Source organism: Schistocerca americana, chromosome 4, assembly GCF_021461395.2.
Source record: "Schistocerca americana isolate TAMUIC-IGC-003095 chromosome 4, iqSchAmer2.1, whole genome shotgun sequence".
In the NCBI taxonomy this organism is placed as follows: Eukaryota; Metazoa; Arthropoda; class Insecta; order Orthoptera; family Acrididae; genus Schistocerca; species Schistocerca americana.
In genome coordinates, this window is record NC_060122.1 from 358,919,863 (window position 1) to 358,937,680 (window position 17,818).

At 39.3% G+C, this 17,818-nt stretch overlaps 1 protein-coding gene across 3 annotated transcripts in view; it reads left to right on the forward strand.

The window, feature by feature from the left end:
- Positions 1-15,933, forward strand: part of LOC124613147 (DNA-directed RNA polymerase III subunit RPC6) — a 71,840-nt gene extending 55,907 nt beyond the window's left edge. For all 3 annotated transcript variants that reach the window (XM_047141764.1, XM_047141763.1, XM_047141765.1), the window contains exons 6-7: positions 8,419-8,580; positions 15,743-15,933. In XM_047141764.1, the coding sequence (XP_046997720.1) occupies positions 8,419-8,580; positions 15,743-15,817 (237 nt within the window). In that variant the 3' untranslated portion in view covers positions 15,818-15,933. The remainder of the gene's footprint in view (positions 1-8,418; positions 8,581-15,742) is intronic.
- Positions 15,934-17,818: the final 1,885 nt, after the last annotated feature.

Sequence of the window (17,818 nt, forward strand, 5' to 3'; positions counted from 1 at the left end):
TGCAGCTCTCCATGCTACTCTATCCCGTGCAAGCTTCTTCATCTCCCAGTAACTACTGCAACCTACGTCCTTCTGAATCTGCTTAGTGTATTCATCTCTTGGTCTCCCTCTACGATTTTTACCTTCCACGCTGCCCTCCAATACTATATTGGTGATCCCTTGATGACTCAGAATATGTCCTACCAACCGATCCCTTCTTCTAGTCAAGTTGTGCAACAAATTTCTCTTCTCTCCAATTCTATTCAATACCTCCTCATTAGTTACGTGATCTACCGATCTAATCTTCAGCATTCTTCTGTAGCACCACATTTCGAAAGCTTCTATTCTCTTCTTGTCCAAACTATTTATCGTCCATGTTTCACTTCCATACAGTGCTACACTCCATACAAATACTTTCAGCAACGACTTCCTGACACTTAAATCTATACTCGACGTTAACAAATTTCTCTTCTTCAGAAACGCTTTCCTTGCCATTGTCAGTCTACATTTTATATCCTCTCTACTTCGACCATCATCAGTTATTTTGCTTTCCAAATAGCAAAAATCCTTTACTATTTTAAGTGTCTCATTTCCTAATCTAATTCCCTCAACGTCACCCGACTTAATTCGACTACATTCCATTATACTCGTTTTGCTTTTGTTGATGTTCATCTTATATCCTCCTTTCAAGACACTGTCCATTCCGTTCAACTACTCTTCCAAGTCCTTTGGTGTTTCTGACAGAATTACAATGTCGTCGGCGAACCTCAAAGTTTTTATTTCTTCTCCATAGATTTTAATACCTACTCCAAATTTTTCTCTTGTTTCCTTCACTGCTTGCTCAATATACAGATTGAATAACATCGGGGATAGGCTACAACCCTGTCTCACTCCCCTCCCAACCACTGCTTCCCTTTCATGCCCGTCGACTCTTATAACTGCCATCTGGTTTCTGTACAAATTGTAAATAACCTTTCTCTCCCTGTATTTTACCCCTGCCACCTTCAGAATTTGAAAGAGTGTATGCCAGTCAATGTTGTCAAAAGCTTTCTCTAAGTTTGCAAATGCTAGAAACGTAGGTTTGCCTTTCCTTAATCTAGCTTCTAAGATAAGTCGTAGGGTCAGTATTGCCTCACGTGTTCCAATATTTCTACGGAATCCAAACTGATCTTCCCCGAGGTCGGCTTCTACCAGTTTTTCCATTCGTCTGTAAAGAGTTCGCGTTAGTATTTGGCAGCTGTGACTTATTAAACTGATAGTTCGGTAATTTTCACATCTGTCAACACCTGCTTTCTTTGGGGTTGGAATTATTATATTCTTCTTGAAGTCTGAGGGAATTTCGCCTGTCTCATACATTTTGCTCACCAGGTGGTAGAGTTTCGTCAGGACTGGCTCTCCCAAGGCTGGCTGTTGTTCTAATGGAATGTTGTCTTCTCCTGGTGCCTTGTTTCGACTCAAGTCTTTCAGTGCCCTGTCAGACTCTTCACGCAGTATCATATCTCCCATTTCATCTTCTTCTACATCCTCTTCCCTTTCCATAATATTGTCCTCAAGTACATCGCCCTTGTATAGACCCTCTATATACTCCTTCCACCTTTCTGCCTTCCCTTCTTTGCTTATAACTGGGTTTCCATATGAGCTCTTTATATTCATACAAGTGGTTCTCTTTTCTCCAAAGGTCTATTTAATTTTCCTGTAGGCAGTATCTATCTTACCCCTGGTTAGATATGTCTCTACATCCTTAAATTTGTCCTCTAGCCATCCCTGCTTAGCCATTTTGCACCTCCTGTCGATCTCATTTTTGAGACGTTTGTATTCCTTTTTGCCTGCTTCATTTACTGCATTTTTATATTTTCTCCTTTCATCAATTGAGTTCAATATTTCTTCTGTTACCCAAGGATTTCTACTAGCCCTCGTCTTTTTACCTACTTGATCCTCTGCTGCCTTCACCACTTCATCCCTCAAAGCTATCCATTCTTCCTCTACTGTATTTCTTTCCCCCATTCCTGTCAATTGTTCCCTTATGCTCTCCCTGAAACTCTGTACAACCTCTGGTTTAGTCAGTTTATCTAGGTCCCATCTCCTTAAATTGCCACCTTTTTGCGGTTTCTTCAGTTTTAATCTACAGTTCATAACCAATAGATTGTGGTCAGAGTCCACATCTGCCCCTGGAAATGTCTTACAATTTAAAACCTGGTTCCTAAATCTCTGCCTTACCATTATATAATCTATCTGAAACCTGTCAGTATCTCCAGGCTTCTTCCATGTATACAGCCTTCTTTTATGATTCTTGAACCAAGTGTTAGCTATGATTAAGTTGTGCTCTGCGCAAAATTCTACCAGGCAGCTTCCTCTTTCATTTCTTCCCCCCAGTCCATATTCACCTACTATGTTTCCTTCTCTCCCTTTTCCTACTACCGAATTCCAGTCACCCATGACTTCAAAATAAAGGAAGACCTCCAATAGCAAAAAGATTGAAGCAGAAGGCAGGAAATGAAATTTTTAGGCATCAAGTCTAAGAACACTTTAGACTGATCAGTCAGATAATATAACATCTGCAGAGAAATGAAATTTGCTGAAGGAGCCATTAGTTAAAACGGTTGAAGAAATAGTCAAGGATTGCAAAAAAGTGAAGAATAAAAGGAACTGCCTTGCTAAAGAAACTATACTAATTATTGAGGACAGAAAAGCACTGAAGATGGGGATTACAAGGAACTCGCAGTACCACAAGTTAATACAGAGAAGCTGCTGAAGAGACAAAACTAATTACATCAGGAAACATTGGAGAGAATTCAGCAATTCTGGGATTGAAATGAGACCAGGTGCGTGTTCAGTGAAGTAAATAACAAGATTGATCAAACCAAGAATATGGGTGGCAGAAGATGAAGATGGCTCACCTCTAACCAACATAGAACTAGCTCTTGATTGATGAAGAATATACTACAACAGGTTGTAATGAATGAAAATGAAAAATTTGATAGTGCAAACATTTCACTAGAGAAATCTGAAAAGCTATAGCTAAATTGAAAAGTAGCATAGCACCTAGACTTGACCTTATTGCTGCTGAAATTATCAAAGCATTTGGATATTTTGGTTTGGAAATCATGCACGAAATAGGTAACAAAATATGAAATAATGGGATGTGGATAGAGGACTGGACCATGAGAAAGGACACACACAGCATTGTGAGAACTATAGAACCATTTCATTAATTTCACATGCCAGCAAGATTCTTCATCCATGAATGAACGCCTGAGAACCTACTTGGATAAAGAAATACCACCAGAGAAAGCTTGATTCCTGCATAATAAACATGAGAGCAGATTCTCAATGTCAGACAGTTAATTGAAAAATGTATGGAATGAAATACCCCATTAGTTCTTTGTTTCTTGGACTATGGATAGGCTTTCGACTGTGTTCAGTGGAAAGAACTGTGGAGTGTACTAGCAGATATGGGCATTCCTGATGATTGTATTACCCTGGTCAGAGATCTCTATATTGATAGTAAGGCAATAATCAGACTAGATAAAACTATTTCAGGTCCTTTTGAACTTTGTAAAGGAGTTAGACAGCAGTGCATTCTGTCACCAGTTCTATTCAATGTCTATGGAGAGTATGTGTTGAGAAAAAGTCTTCATGGCTGGACTGGTGGGATCCGAATTGGAGGACAAAGAATCAGTTATTTACGGGTTGCTGTTGACACCCCACTGTGCATAGAATCACATGTGGAAACGAAGGAACTACTGGTTAGAGTTAAGAGAGAAAGTGAGACACTTGGATTGTCAATTAATAAGAAAAAATATCAAGACCAAGATCCAGATTGTGATAATTGACAGAGGTGAGTCACTACCAGCTACTGATGTACTATCAGTATGTAGAGAAGTTGATCACATTGTTTACCTGGGTTCAGTGGTTCAGAAATAGGGTAGGTCTTCAAAGGAAATATGATGTAGAATTGTTTATTTATTTATTTATTTACACGTCAAGTTCCATAGGACCAAATTGATGAGCAAATTTCCAAGGTCATGGAACATGTCAGTACATGAAATTATAACATAAAAGTAATAACAGATAAAAACAAAATGTTTATGAACCCTAAAAAAGTCAGCCCATAAGTTTAAGTAAATGCAATCAACAAAACAACAAGAATCAGCATAATTTTTAAAGGAACTCCTCGACATAACAGAAGAAGTTAACCATGAGGAAACTCTTCAGTTTCGATTTGAAAGCACGTGGATTATTGCTAATATTGTTGAATTCGAGCTCAGCATATTGAAAATGGATGCAGCAGTATACTGCACATCTTCCTGCACAAGAGTTAAGGAAGTCCGATCCAAATGCAGGTTTGATTTCTGCCAAGTATTAACTGAGTGAAAGCTGCTTATTCCTGGGAATAAGCTAATATTGTTAACAAGAAATGACAATAAGGAATATATATATTGATAGGCCAATGTTAAAATACCCAAACACGTGAACAGGGGTCGACAAGAGGTTCGTGAACTTACACCACTTATTGCCCAAACTGCCTGTTTCCGAGCCAAAAATATCCTTTTAGAAAGGGAAGAGTTACCCCAAATATAATACCGTGCAACATAAGTGAATAAAAATAAGCAAGGTAGACTAATTTTTGTGTCGAACGATCACTTACTTCAGATACTGCTCAAATAGTAAAAATGGCAGCATTAAGTCTTTGAACAAGATCCTGAATGTGGGCTTTCCACGACAGTTTTCTGTCTGTCTGAACACCTGGAAATTTGAACTGTTGAGTTTCACTAATCATATGCCCATTCTGTGAAATTAAAGCATCAGGTTTTGCTGAATTGTGTGTTAGGTACTGCAAAAACTGAGTCTTTCAATGATTTTGCGTTAGTTTACTTTCTATAAGCCATGAACATGGGTCATGAACTGCACTATTTGAAACTGGGCCAGGGTTGCACGCATCATCCTTTAGTACCAAGCTAGTGTCATCAGCAAACAGAAATATTTTAGAGTTGTCCTTAATACTAGAGAGCACATCATTTATATAAATAAGGAACAGGAGTGGCCCCAACACTGGTCCCAGAGGCACCCCCCACTTGACTGCACCCCACTCAGACCCCACATCACAGCCATCTCAACATCGTGAATAATGACCTTTTGCTGTCTCTTGCTAAAGTAAGAGGTAAACCACTTGTGAGGTACTCCCCATCTTCCATAATGGTCCAACTCCTGTAGCAATATTTTTTGGTCAACACAATGAAACGCCTTATTTAAATCAAAAAATATACCTAGCATTCAAAACCTTTTGTTCAACCCATACATTCACAGAGAAAAGAGAATATAGCACTTTCAGTTGTTAAATGACTTCTAAAGCTGAACTGTACATTGATAGAATAGAAATAAGTCTAAAATTGTCTATATTATCCTTTTCTCCCTTTTTATAAAGCTTCTTTACTACTGAGTACTTTAATCGTTCAGGAAACTGACCATTTCTAAAGGAAAAATTACAAATATGGCTAAATACAGGGCTAACATGTGGAACACAGTACTTTAATACTCTGTTAGGGATTCCATCATATCCATGAGTCTTTACTTAGTCTTCAGTGATTTAATTATTGACTCAATCTCCCACTTGTCTGTATCACAGAGGAGTATGTCAGACATCAGTCTCAGAAAGGATTTTGCCAAGAAAGTTATATGATTCCCTGTAGAAATTAAATTTTTATTTAATTCACCAGTGATGCTCAGGAAATGATTGCTAAATACTGTACATCTATCAGATTTATCAGTAACAGAAATATTTTTACTATGAACTGACTTTATATCATTGACCTTGTGCTGCCGACCAGACACTTCCTTCACAATTGACCATATGGTTTAAATTTCATCCTGTGAATTAGCTATTCTATTTGCATACCACATACTCTTTGCCTTCCTAATAACATTTTTAAGCACCTTACAATACTGTTTGTAATGGGCTACTGTAGCTTGATTGTGACTACTTCTAACATTTTGATATAATTCCCTCTTTGTTCTACATGATATCCTTATCCCACTAGTCAGTCATCCAGGCTGCCTATTAGCCACCCAGGCTGCCTATTACTGTTTAGAACGTTCTAATGGAAAGCAACTCTCAAAGAGCATGACAAATGTGTTAAGGAAAGCATTATATTTATCATCTGTGTTATCCGCTTTACAAACATCCTGCTGCTCTTGTTCCTTGACAAGGTTTAAAAAACTCTCCATTGCTGTTGGATTAACTTTCCTGCATAGTTTGTAATTATATGTGACATTTGTTTGCTTACAAAAGCCTTTTAGTATTAAAATTTGTGCATCATGGTCTGAAAGGCCATTCACCCTTTTACTAACAGAATGCCCATCTAGTAATGAAGAATGAATAAAAATATTATCTATGGCTGTGCTACTGTTCTCCTGCACCCTATTTGGAAAAAAACACAGTCTGCATCAGATCATATGAATTTAGGAGATCTACCAACATCCTTTTTCTTGCACCATCATATACAAAATTTATGTTGAAGTCACCACATATAACTAGTTTTTGGTACTTCCTACAAAGTGAATCAAGAACCCTCTCTAGCTTGAGCAGAGACCCATAAACAACAACAATTAGAAGTTTAGTTTCACTAAATTCAACTGCCCCTGCACAACATTCAAATATCTGCGCAGCTCCGTGATACGTCTATGGACTCAAACGGAATACTGTCTTTTACGTACATAGCCACCCCCACCCCAATCCCGCAAGCCACCCCCACCCCAATCCCGCAAGGGATTTACTGATCCAGGTGGTGAAGCAATGAAATGGCAGTGGGTAGAATATGTCATGAGATCAGATGACACAGCCGGCCACTGTGGCCAAGCGGTTCTAGGCGCTTCAGTCTGGAACTGTGCGACTGCTACGGCCACAGGTTCGAATCGTGCCTCAGGCATGGATGTGTGTGATGTCCATAGGTTAGTTAGGTTTAAGTAGTTCTAAGTTCTGGAGGGCTGATGACCTCAGATGTTAAGTCCCATAGTGCTCAGAGCGATTTGAACCATTAGATGACAAATGGAGTAAACATACTACAGAAGTAGTGCTTCTAGATGATAAAAGAAAGACAGTAAAAGAAAGAAGATGGTGAAATGAATTGGGAATGACTAGTTGTGGTCGGAGACTGATTTGTAGCATAGTCCAAGAAATTCTTTAGGTTGGGACCCAACAACTTATTTTCACTCAAAAAAATTACCTGTATTTATTTATGTTGTAAGCTTATGTCTTCTCTTAGAATTGAAGCACATCATGTTATTGAGAGGTCATTGCTTATGGAGAATCAGCTGCTGCTCTGCCGTCTTAATGACCCATTGCTGTGCACGGCATTTTTAAGCAGCGAATTCATTTTAACATGCACAGTAAAAAGGTTACTCACTTATTGTTTTATTTCTGCATTAAGACATTACAGAAACTGTAACACTGTTATAAAAAGAAATACATAGGAATTTGTCTATGTGAATTTGTGTACTGCATGACCATGCGCAGTTGCACTCTGTGAGTTACATAAAACTGTTGTTCATGGACCTTGCTTGAGAAGTTTTAGTATCTTGCTTCAAGCAGCATTTAATTGCCTTTAAATTTGAAGGATAAAGTGGAAAGCTATGGCAAACAATAGGTGGGGATTCAAGTGGCCGGGAGTGAGTAGACCACTTTTATTATGTTAAATTATATTTAAAAACACCTGTAATATACTTTGAAAAAATGTGAGCATGTGTTTTCATTATGTGGAAAACCAGCTAAGCGTATGATCCAAAGACATATTAATAAGGAAATGGAGCTTCAGAAATATTTCTGGATTGCTATCCTGATTCATTGCCGATGATTATTAATAGAACTGATTGTAATATTTGTACAGAAATGATTGGTCTCTCATACCTTTTTACAAAATACGTGAAATAATAATAATAATAATTTACTGGGTTCTGCATGAATCATCAGCCAACGCAGCTGATAGTTCGACTAGTGATGAAATATGAAATCCAACATAGTGATCTCATTTGCTGGGTTTACTGTTGTATTATCACCACCACCACCATGTATTTTCTAAAAATACAACCCATGAGTGTGATGACTATACATGTATTGATTTACACATTATGTTGTTGCCCCTTGGTAAACAAATATGGATAGTGCATGTGGCGTTTAGTTGTAGCATCTCAAGTTTTCAAAACTTCCTTCTGCTGAATGAATATTAGGTTTGGGAATATTTTGTCCAAATTTTAAGGTATTTAGTTTTTACAGTTTAAAAAATTTGTGCATCATGGTTGTTAAATTTATCTCGTAAAGTAAAGTGACCAGCTGCAGGCCAAAGCATTTCTTACTGCTTAGGTAATACATAGCTTGTTAAATAAATGGCAGTATGAGAAGAGAGAAGTGTGCAATACATCAACATTAAGAATTTGTTTTCTTAGGTCCAATTATCAGTGGAAGATATGGAAACGATTTTGGATACTCTGTTATATGATGGAAAAGTTGAACGTTCGCTATCTGCTGAGGGAAATTTTCTATACAGAGCCATTAAAAGTTTGCTACCTTCACCAGGAACTGTGACTATGCCATGTGGAGTGTGCCCTGTAAGTACAAACTGTCAGTTTGTGAACAGAATGTTGTTGAACTGTCTTAATGTCATTGAGTGTGTATTAATGCTCCGTATAATGTGAATTAATGTATTTAAGCAATTTTACTGTTAAACAGAAAAAGTAGGATGAGGATTCTGTTCTTAACTTCAGGAGTTTTTATTGCAGTTAAATATAACAAACAATATTAGGAAAAATATATCTAAAAACAAAGATGATGTGACTTACCAAACGAAAGCACTGGCATGTCGATAGACACATAAACAAACACAAACATACACACAAAATTCAAGCTTTCGCAACCAATGGTTGCTTCGTCAGGAAAGAGGTTGAATCTAGGAGTAGGGCTGAAGGTGAGGCCTTTGGATAGGACAGAGGTTTCGGATTGGGAGAGAGGTTTGGAGGAAAGGTTAACTACTGAATTAGGGTGTTGTGGTTCCAGATTGTATTGATTAGAATTTTGGGGTTTTGGGGGGAATGGAGCTGGAAGTGGGAGATTGAGTACCCCCAGAAACCATCCTTGTAACCATTGATGCCACTTCCTTATACACAAATATTCCGCACCTCCAGGGCCTCGCTGCGATGGAGCACTTCTTTTCACGCCAATCACCTGCCACCCTACCTAAAACATCTTTCCTCATTACCTTAGCCAGCTTCATCCTGACTCACAACTTCTTCACTTTCGAAGGCCAGACATACCAACAATTAAAGGGAACAGCCATGGGTACCAGGATGGCCCCCTCGTATGCCAACCTATTTATGGGTCGCTTAGAGGAAGCCTTCTTGGTTACCCAGGCCTGCCAACCCGAAGTTTGGTACAGATTTATTGATGACATCTTCATGATCTGGACTCACAGTGAAGAAGAACTCCAGAATTTCCTCTCCAACCTCAACTCCTTTGGTTCCATCAGATTCACCTGGTCCTACTCCAAATCCCATGCCACTTTCCTTGACTTCGACCTCCATCTGTCCAATGGCCAGCTTCACACGTCCGTCCACATCAAACCCACCAACAAGCGACAGTTCCTCCATTATGACAGCTGCCACCCATTCCACATCAAACGGTCCCTTCCCTACAGCCTAGGTCTTCGTGGCAAACGAATCTGCTCCAGTCCGGAATCCCTGAACCATTACACCAACCACCTGAAAACAGCTTTCGCATCCTGCAACTACCCTCCCTACCTGGTACAGAAGCAAATTACCGGAGCCACTTCCTCATCCCCTCAAACCCAGAACCTCCCACAGAAGAACCCCAAAAGTGCCCCACTTGTGACAGGATACTTTCCGGGACTGGATAAGACTGTGAATGTGGCTCTCCAGCAGGGATACGACTTCCTCAAATCCTTCATGAAATCCTCCCCACTCCACCAAGAGTGTCTTTCCGCCGTCCACCTAACCTTCGTAACCTCTTGGTTCATCCCTATGAAATCCCCAAACCACCTTCCCTACCCTCTGGCTCCTACCCTTGTAACCGCCCCCCGGTGTAAAACCTGTCCCATGCACCCTTCCACCACCACCTACTCCAGTCCTGTAACACGATCAAAGGCAGAGCCACGTTTGAAAGCACCCACGTGATTTACCAACTGACCTGCCTACACTGTGATGCTTTCTATGTGGGAATGACCAGCAACAAACTGTCCGTTCGCATGAATGGACGCAGGCAGACAGTGTTTGTTGGTAATGAGGATGACCCTGTGGCTAAACATGCCTTAGTGCACGGCCAGCACATCTTGGCACAGTGTTACACCGTACGGGTTATCTGGATACTTCCCACTAACACCAACCTGTCAGAACTCCGGAGATGGGAACTTGCCCTTCAATATATCCTCTCTTCCCGTTACCCACCTGGCCTCAACCTCCGCTAATTTCAAGTTGCCGCCCCTCGTACATCACTTGTCACTCAACAACATCTTTGCCTCTTTACTTCTGCCTCGACTGACATGTCTGCCCAAACTCTTTGTCTTTACATATGTCTGCTTGTGTCTGTATATGTGTGTGTGTGTGTGTGTGTGTGTGTGTGTGTGTGTGTGTGCCACTGTATACTTGTCCCTTTTTCCCCCTAAGGTAAGTCTTTCCGCTCCCGGGATTGGAATGACTCCTTACCCTCTCCCTTAAAACCCACATCCTTTCGTCTTTCCCTCTCCTTCCCTCTTTCCTGACGAAGCAACCGTTGGTTGCCAAAGCTTGAATTTTGTGTGTATGTTTGTGTTTGTTTATGTGTCTATCGACATGCCAGCACTTTCGTTTGGTAAGCCACATCATCTTTGTTTTGAGATATATTTTTCCCATGTGGAATGTTTCCCTCTGTTATATTCAAACAATATTAGGAAAATGATAAGTTACTATTCACTGTAAAGATGACCCGTTGAGTTGCAGACAGTAACAACGAAAAAACTGTTACACATTACAGCTTTTGGCCAAGCCTTCTTCAGCAAATAACAAAACAAAATCAAACACACACACACACACACACACACACACACACACACACACACACAGAGCTCTGGTCGGAGCTGCCAGTGGTGGTGGTGGTCGTGTCTGTGAGGAGTGTGTGTGTGTGTGTGTGTGTGTGTGTGTGTGTGTGTGTGTGTGTGTGTGTGTGTGTGTGTGTGTGTTTTCTTTGCTGATGAAGGCTTTGGCTGAAAGCTATAATGTGTAATGGTCTTTTTGCTGCGTTGATATTTCAACCTGAAGTTTCCATTGTTTTGTTAAATATGACTGTTATTTAGCTACGCACAACCATAGATTAACAGTTGAAACACTTTGTGGGCAGATGAAAAGCTCTCAGTATACCAGCTATGTGGTAAGAATGAAATTTGATGATATTTTTGTGCGAGTCATACTACTTGAATGTTATCAAACAGTGGCAAATCCAGCATGGAGAACATTCGTCTCTGGTGCCCAGCTGATAACATGCATTAAGCTTTATTTAGGCACACAGTATTGGCTGGGTATATGTGTGACAGACCATAAATACTTTAAACTGTGTAAGTGTGTTCTGTGATAGTCAGTGCATATAACTGAGAAACACAGTGTGTATCAGAAAACAAGAATGTAAACCAAGGAATGTACAAACCTGTATAAAAATTCTCAAAGTGTCAAAACGAAAAACACACTGGAATGGAACTGAGGAGGAGACACTTATTAGCTAGTGGTATCTATCAAAGTTTAGTAGTAGTAACAAAAATACATAGATTGCTACTCACCACAGAGAGGAGGTGTTGAGTAACAGACAGGTGCATTTAAAAGTAGAATAAACTACCAGGCAAAGTCTTTTCTTCAGCTTTATAAAAAAAAAAAAAAAAAAAAAAAAAAAACACAACACACACTGCACAGTGAGACATTCATGTCAGAGTGCCTAGAGATGGATGTGGCCATGTGTGTGCAGAGAGCGACACTGTGAAACATTCAAGCCCGAGGACGAACTTTGATGTGCCTGTTTGCCGCACAGTGCCTTGCCTATGTGTTGAATAGCAATCTATCCTATGTTTCATTATTCTTTCACCTTGTATTTTCCATTGTTTACTTTAAGGTTTACTTCTACATGTTTGGCTCTACTTGTTTGGGGCTGAATTTCTCTAATTTACTTAGGGAAGAAATAAACTTAATGTTGAGTCAAATAAATATATCTGTGAGATGTGTAATATTAACAAGTCAAACAATATATGACAGCAGTTTTTTTTATTTTTGTTTAATTGTTTTGTTACAAAGCGTGAAGAAAGTACCTTATAAGAAACCTTTCACTGGCTTTCATTCATAAAGACATGGTTGAAATTCCTGATGTATTGAGATTTGGAAAGAGGCTATGAAAGGCATTCCTGCTGATAGAAAACATTGCATGTCACAAGGCAATAAACTTTCCAAAAACCGAAGTTTATAAAATATACCAGTTGCACAACATTATGGACACTAAAGAATTGGAGGAGAAGTGGGAAAAATGATCATGCTGAGGTTGAGGAGAAAGTAAAGTATGGCACACGAAATGCTATTACTTTTCTCAGATTGTCGTCAGTGCATAAGACATTCTCTTGGGACTATTGGCATCATGTTAGCACAGTACTGGGAGAATGCCATCTGGCCATAGGTGCTTAATTTATGCAGTGGATTTCAGATGGTTCTTGCTGAAGTAGATAGCTCTGACAGCATTTGCTCTGTTGATTATCATGATTTCAGTACTTTCAGTGTGCTGCATCAACAACATAGAAGCTTAGTTTAATATACTGAAAACAGTGTCTGTCTTGAATATATTGGCTTCATCTAATCATAGTCTACCCTCTTCAGACATTGGAGATGTCTCCATATGTTCATAACCTTTATCCTGTCCCATTGCAAGGATGTACAAGGTCTGTTCAAAAAATTCTGGAACATTCGTAATTTCACACCAATGGTGTGTTGAATGAAACGCGGTTGGCATCCCTGCACATGCCTGTGTTTAATGTGTAACTGCTGGGAGTTTTCTTGTTTTATGTCTGTTAGTTATTGTACAGAGCTGTATTGAGTAGAATGTTGTGTTGCAGAGTTTACAAATTTTGAGATGGCTGAGTTAGAGTAGCAATGTGCTTGCACTGAATTTTGCATGAAACTAAAGAAAACTTTTGCAGAGACACACCAAATGATCCAGGAAGCCTACGGTGATGAGTGCTTAGGCCGTATTTGGTGTTACGAATGGTTCAAATTACTTAAAAATGACTGGATGGAATTTCAAGATGATCCTCAATTAGGATGTCCTTCGACATCTACAAACAATGTCAATGAAATTGTGTGTGCCAGTCGAAGACTGACTGTCTGAGAGATTGCAGAAGAATATAACATTTCAGTTGGGTCATGTCATGAAATACTGACAGAGCATCTTGGAATGCATTGTGTTGCCACCAAGTTCGTCCCACTGCTCATGAGTCAAGACCAGAAAGACCTTAACCTTACAATCTGTGAAGAGCTTTTGGATTCCACAAATGACAACAAGATGTTTAAGAGAATCATAACTGGTGAAGACACAGGGTCTATGGCTATGACGTTGAGACCAAGGTTCAATCTTCTCAATTCTCCTGTACCAAAAAATGCTTACAGGTCAGGTTAAATGTCAAATCCATGCTGATAGTTTTCTGTGACCTTGAAGGATTAGTTCATCATGAATTCGTGCCACGGCGACAAACTGTTAATCGCTGGTACTATCGACATGGCCTGAAATGTGGCAAGACAATTCATGGCTCTTGCATTATGATAACACACTTGCACATTCATCCCTGTTGGTATGTGACTATTGCACAAAAAATGAAATCACTGTGCTGCCTTATTCCCCATACTCTCCACACCTGGCCCTAGCAGACTTCTTATATTTTCAAAGTTGAAAACCCCATTGAAAGGACGAAGATTTGCAACAAGAGATTAGATAAAAGAAATTCACAGACAGCGCTTCACAGTCCAGCAAGAAGCATACCAAGACTGCTTCCGAAAGTGGAAATGGTGTTGGGAGTGGTGTATAAATTGTGGAGGAGAGTGTTTTGACGGAGACCATGTACAATAAGTAAAAGACAGCCATAGACAAATTTGTGGACAGAGTTCCAGAATTTTTTGAATAGACCTTGTATTCATAATACTGTATGTAGTGTAGGCAGGCACCTCCTTCACTGCAATTAGAAACTAATCGCTGGACATGTGTAATCCAGTGCAATTTCTGACAGAGAAATTTCAATTTCGAAACATTGGTTCTTCCAGTGATTTGATAAACCCTCAATATCATGTATGTGGGTAAACATGCTGAAGATAACTTGGCATTGATAACAGTTTTACACACTTCAAATGTGAAACATGCCCTAGCAAATGTTCTGTGGGTGAATAATTTATAACAAAATTGCTGACTTCTCCTTTTTGAAAGTTACTCCAAAACTTTTGAGACTGCCATAAAATTTGTACTGTTTCATTCCTAATGTTTTGCAATGCATTCTCTCATATGCACTTTAGACCATGCATCCTTGGGAAGAAATTTGATGTAGACGTAATCACTACTGGTGGCTTAAAATTATGCCAACAGATGGTTGATTTCAATTTTGAGAAGAAGTAAAGCACACAAGGCCGTACATGGGTGATAAGATAAATATGGAAGCGTTTCGATTCAGAACTCTTCTATAGTGGGTTTTGGTGTAGTTGATAAAGAATGGTTAGGATTCGGGCCCAACTTCAGCTACTTCTAATGAAGCTTAATGCTTATCAGTATAGCAGTTTATGGTTCCTGCCTGCATTCTTAAAGTGTGCAGCATAAAAAGTATATTAAATTCTTGTTGGACAAGCATAATTGGGAAAAATCCTGACTTATGACTCCTTCCGTACTTATAAGAAAATTTCTTTTATCAGCCAAGGACAGTGATTGTCCAAGATAATATGTGGAATCTCACCACATTTGAAATTCAGCTATATGGCAGATAGCACTTGAATAATATATAGTGCATTACAGTGGAGGTACTTTTGGGTTTAATACCCTCATACTATTGAAATGTACAATAATAAAATAGAAGGGTATGGGCACTGCACATCTTTCATGGGAAAGTGACAAAGAACAAGCACAGTCATTGAGGAATATAATTTTAAGGTTCTTCTGCCAGCAGTCGGCATCTTTGTCTGAAGATGATTGGTAGGTGCTCTATCACAATATGTCAAGTTAAGGAAGAACCATCTACTGCTGATTTTCTTAAATTCAGTTTTTGAATTAGCATTTCTACTAGTACAGTGGCATTTTATATGTTGTCATATATTACAAGTTACGTAAATGTTCTCAGTAACTGCACATACTAAGAAATCAGCAGTGGCCCTTGATCCCAATATAAATCTTTGAACATGTTTGAATACACCTCTTAGGTGAAAAAATTGTAGTCTGGTTCTCAGAAAGCTGGTTGTCTTGAGAAACATTCGTTTTGTAAGTTTTTGTATATTGCCAGACAATGAAAATGAAATACTTGCAACATACAAAATTGTGGATGATTGCTGGTTGCTTGTCAGCAGATTAAACACCACAAACTTAACTACTTTTTTTTTGCATTGGTAGTCTTAATGCAGAGTGATTCATCTGAAAGATGTGCTAAAGTGATAAAGTATGTAAGAAATAATGTAAAAGAAGCCAGTGCTTATCTTTCAGATTTGAGAACAAAGTTCTTTTTTGTTTCAGGTATCTCATTTTTGTAACGAAATTGGATCCGTTAATCCAAGAAAGTGTGTTTATATGAAAGAATGGCTGGAGTAATAAATTCCCTTTGCTATGCTGTAGATTGAAACAGAAAATCCTTTTGAGTGGAAGAAACCAATCATCCTTCTTTGTAAACATTATTGTCTTGTTAATAAAAAATTTCATGAGCTCTAGTACATAGCTTTTTATTAAACTTCCTTCTCTCAATTAACAACTCCAGAAGGGGGAAAAATGATCCATTTTATTTCTTTTATCAATATCCTTTTGCAGGAATATCATAAATAAAGCTGTTGTGATTAAAGGTTAATTAAAAAAAATGTCTGCCAGATGGTATAAAGCTGTAATGAGCAGTCTCTTATATTACTTGTTATTGGAGCTGTAATTTTACTGATAAATTGCTTATTGCGTAGCAGAATACAAGGTGCAAATGATATCTGGCGATTGTGTGTGTCACTGTTTAGGGAAATGTTACATTTTCATTCCAGAGAAAACTCATGTTAATCACTTTTAACAACACTTGTCTCATGGGCATTAAAGCTTCATTGTCTTGTCGCAAACCCCTGAATCCACATTAGTTCACCAAGAAAACAACATGCTAAGTGTTGCACTCTTCCACTTTGCCATTGGTGAGCTACTGACCTGCTTTGGACCAGTGATCACTGCCATCCTACATTTTGATGACTTGTGCATTTGGTAAGTTCCCAATCTGTAACCTTGGTGAACAGCAGCTCCGAGGTGCCATCCAAAAGGCCTGCATTAGATTGTTCCCCATGGCTTCCAGCTCTTTCCCACAAAAAATGCAAGTTGTGCATTTATGTTGTCGTATGCCAGTCCATATTGAACCAGCACTCTACTTGGGTATCCAGCACTAGAACATTGTTTCTATTTTTGAGATAGCTCCTTGATAAAAAGCTGACATGGCTGACCCGTACTCACCAGCGAAAGACTAGCTACATGTAAAAGCTTATACTCTCTGCTTCCTTGCCCATACTTTGAGTGTGGATCATGCTGCTCTATTCCACATTTACCAGGCCCTTTTCATGTCCCTAAGGGGCTATGCTTGACAGGTTTATGGCTCTACAGCATCTTTGGCTCCATCATTGTGGAGTCAGACTGGCCACTGGTACCTTCCAGACTAGTCCAATAGTAAGCCTTTTTGTCAAAGTGGGTACCTCTCTTCTTCAGTACTGACAGCAGCAACTCTCTCTCACTTATGCAATCACAATCCAATACAGTCATCCAACCTATCAACTCCTTTTCCCACACGAAAGACATTGACACCAGCCCTCTTGTGGGATTACAATTGCAATGCTCCTTGAGGCCCTCTGCCAGGACTTACGCCCGAACCCCTTAGAATGCCTTCAGTGACCTTTTTATGTGTGTTCCGTTGAGTTCTTCAGGAGCACCAGGGTGCTACTGTCATTTACACTGACAGCTCTAACACCATGGGTAGGACAGGATATGCTTTTACATCTCCCTCCAGGTACATGTAATGTTAATTTTAATTTTAATAATCAACAGCCTCAGTCGCACCATTTACCTAGAATTAACCTACATTTCAGTCAGGATAACCCAACCTTCTTCAGAATAACAGTAACTACCGTTTGTCCATAGTGGACATCGTCAAGCTAAAACTACAAATCCATAAATTATCGTCAGACTGCAAAACTTACCTGAAACTGCCTCAGCCCCACTTCGCGACCGCGAGGCGGCAGCCACGAGTGCTGTACTGTGTTCCAGCTGCTGCATCGCGGTTGTGATACTTGACGGACGTCACCGCTTCCAAAGACTGGGCACTTATTTTGTACTCGTACATTAATGGGGATTTTCACCTGGTTATATGCAGTAGGTTACACTTACTAATATTGAGAGATAACTGCCAGTCACTACACCCCGCATTTATTTTCTGCAAATCCTCCCCTCATTGATTTGTTCACAACTTTCGTGTGATACTACTTTCCTGTAGACTACAGCATCATTGGCAAACAATGTAATGCCGCTCTCAATACCATCAACCAGATCATTTATGTAAATCGTAAAAAGCAGCAGACCTATTAC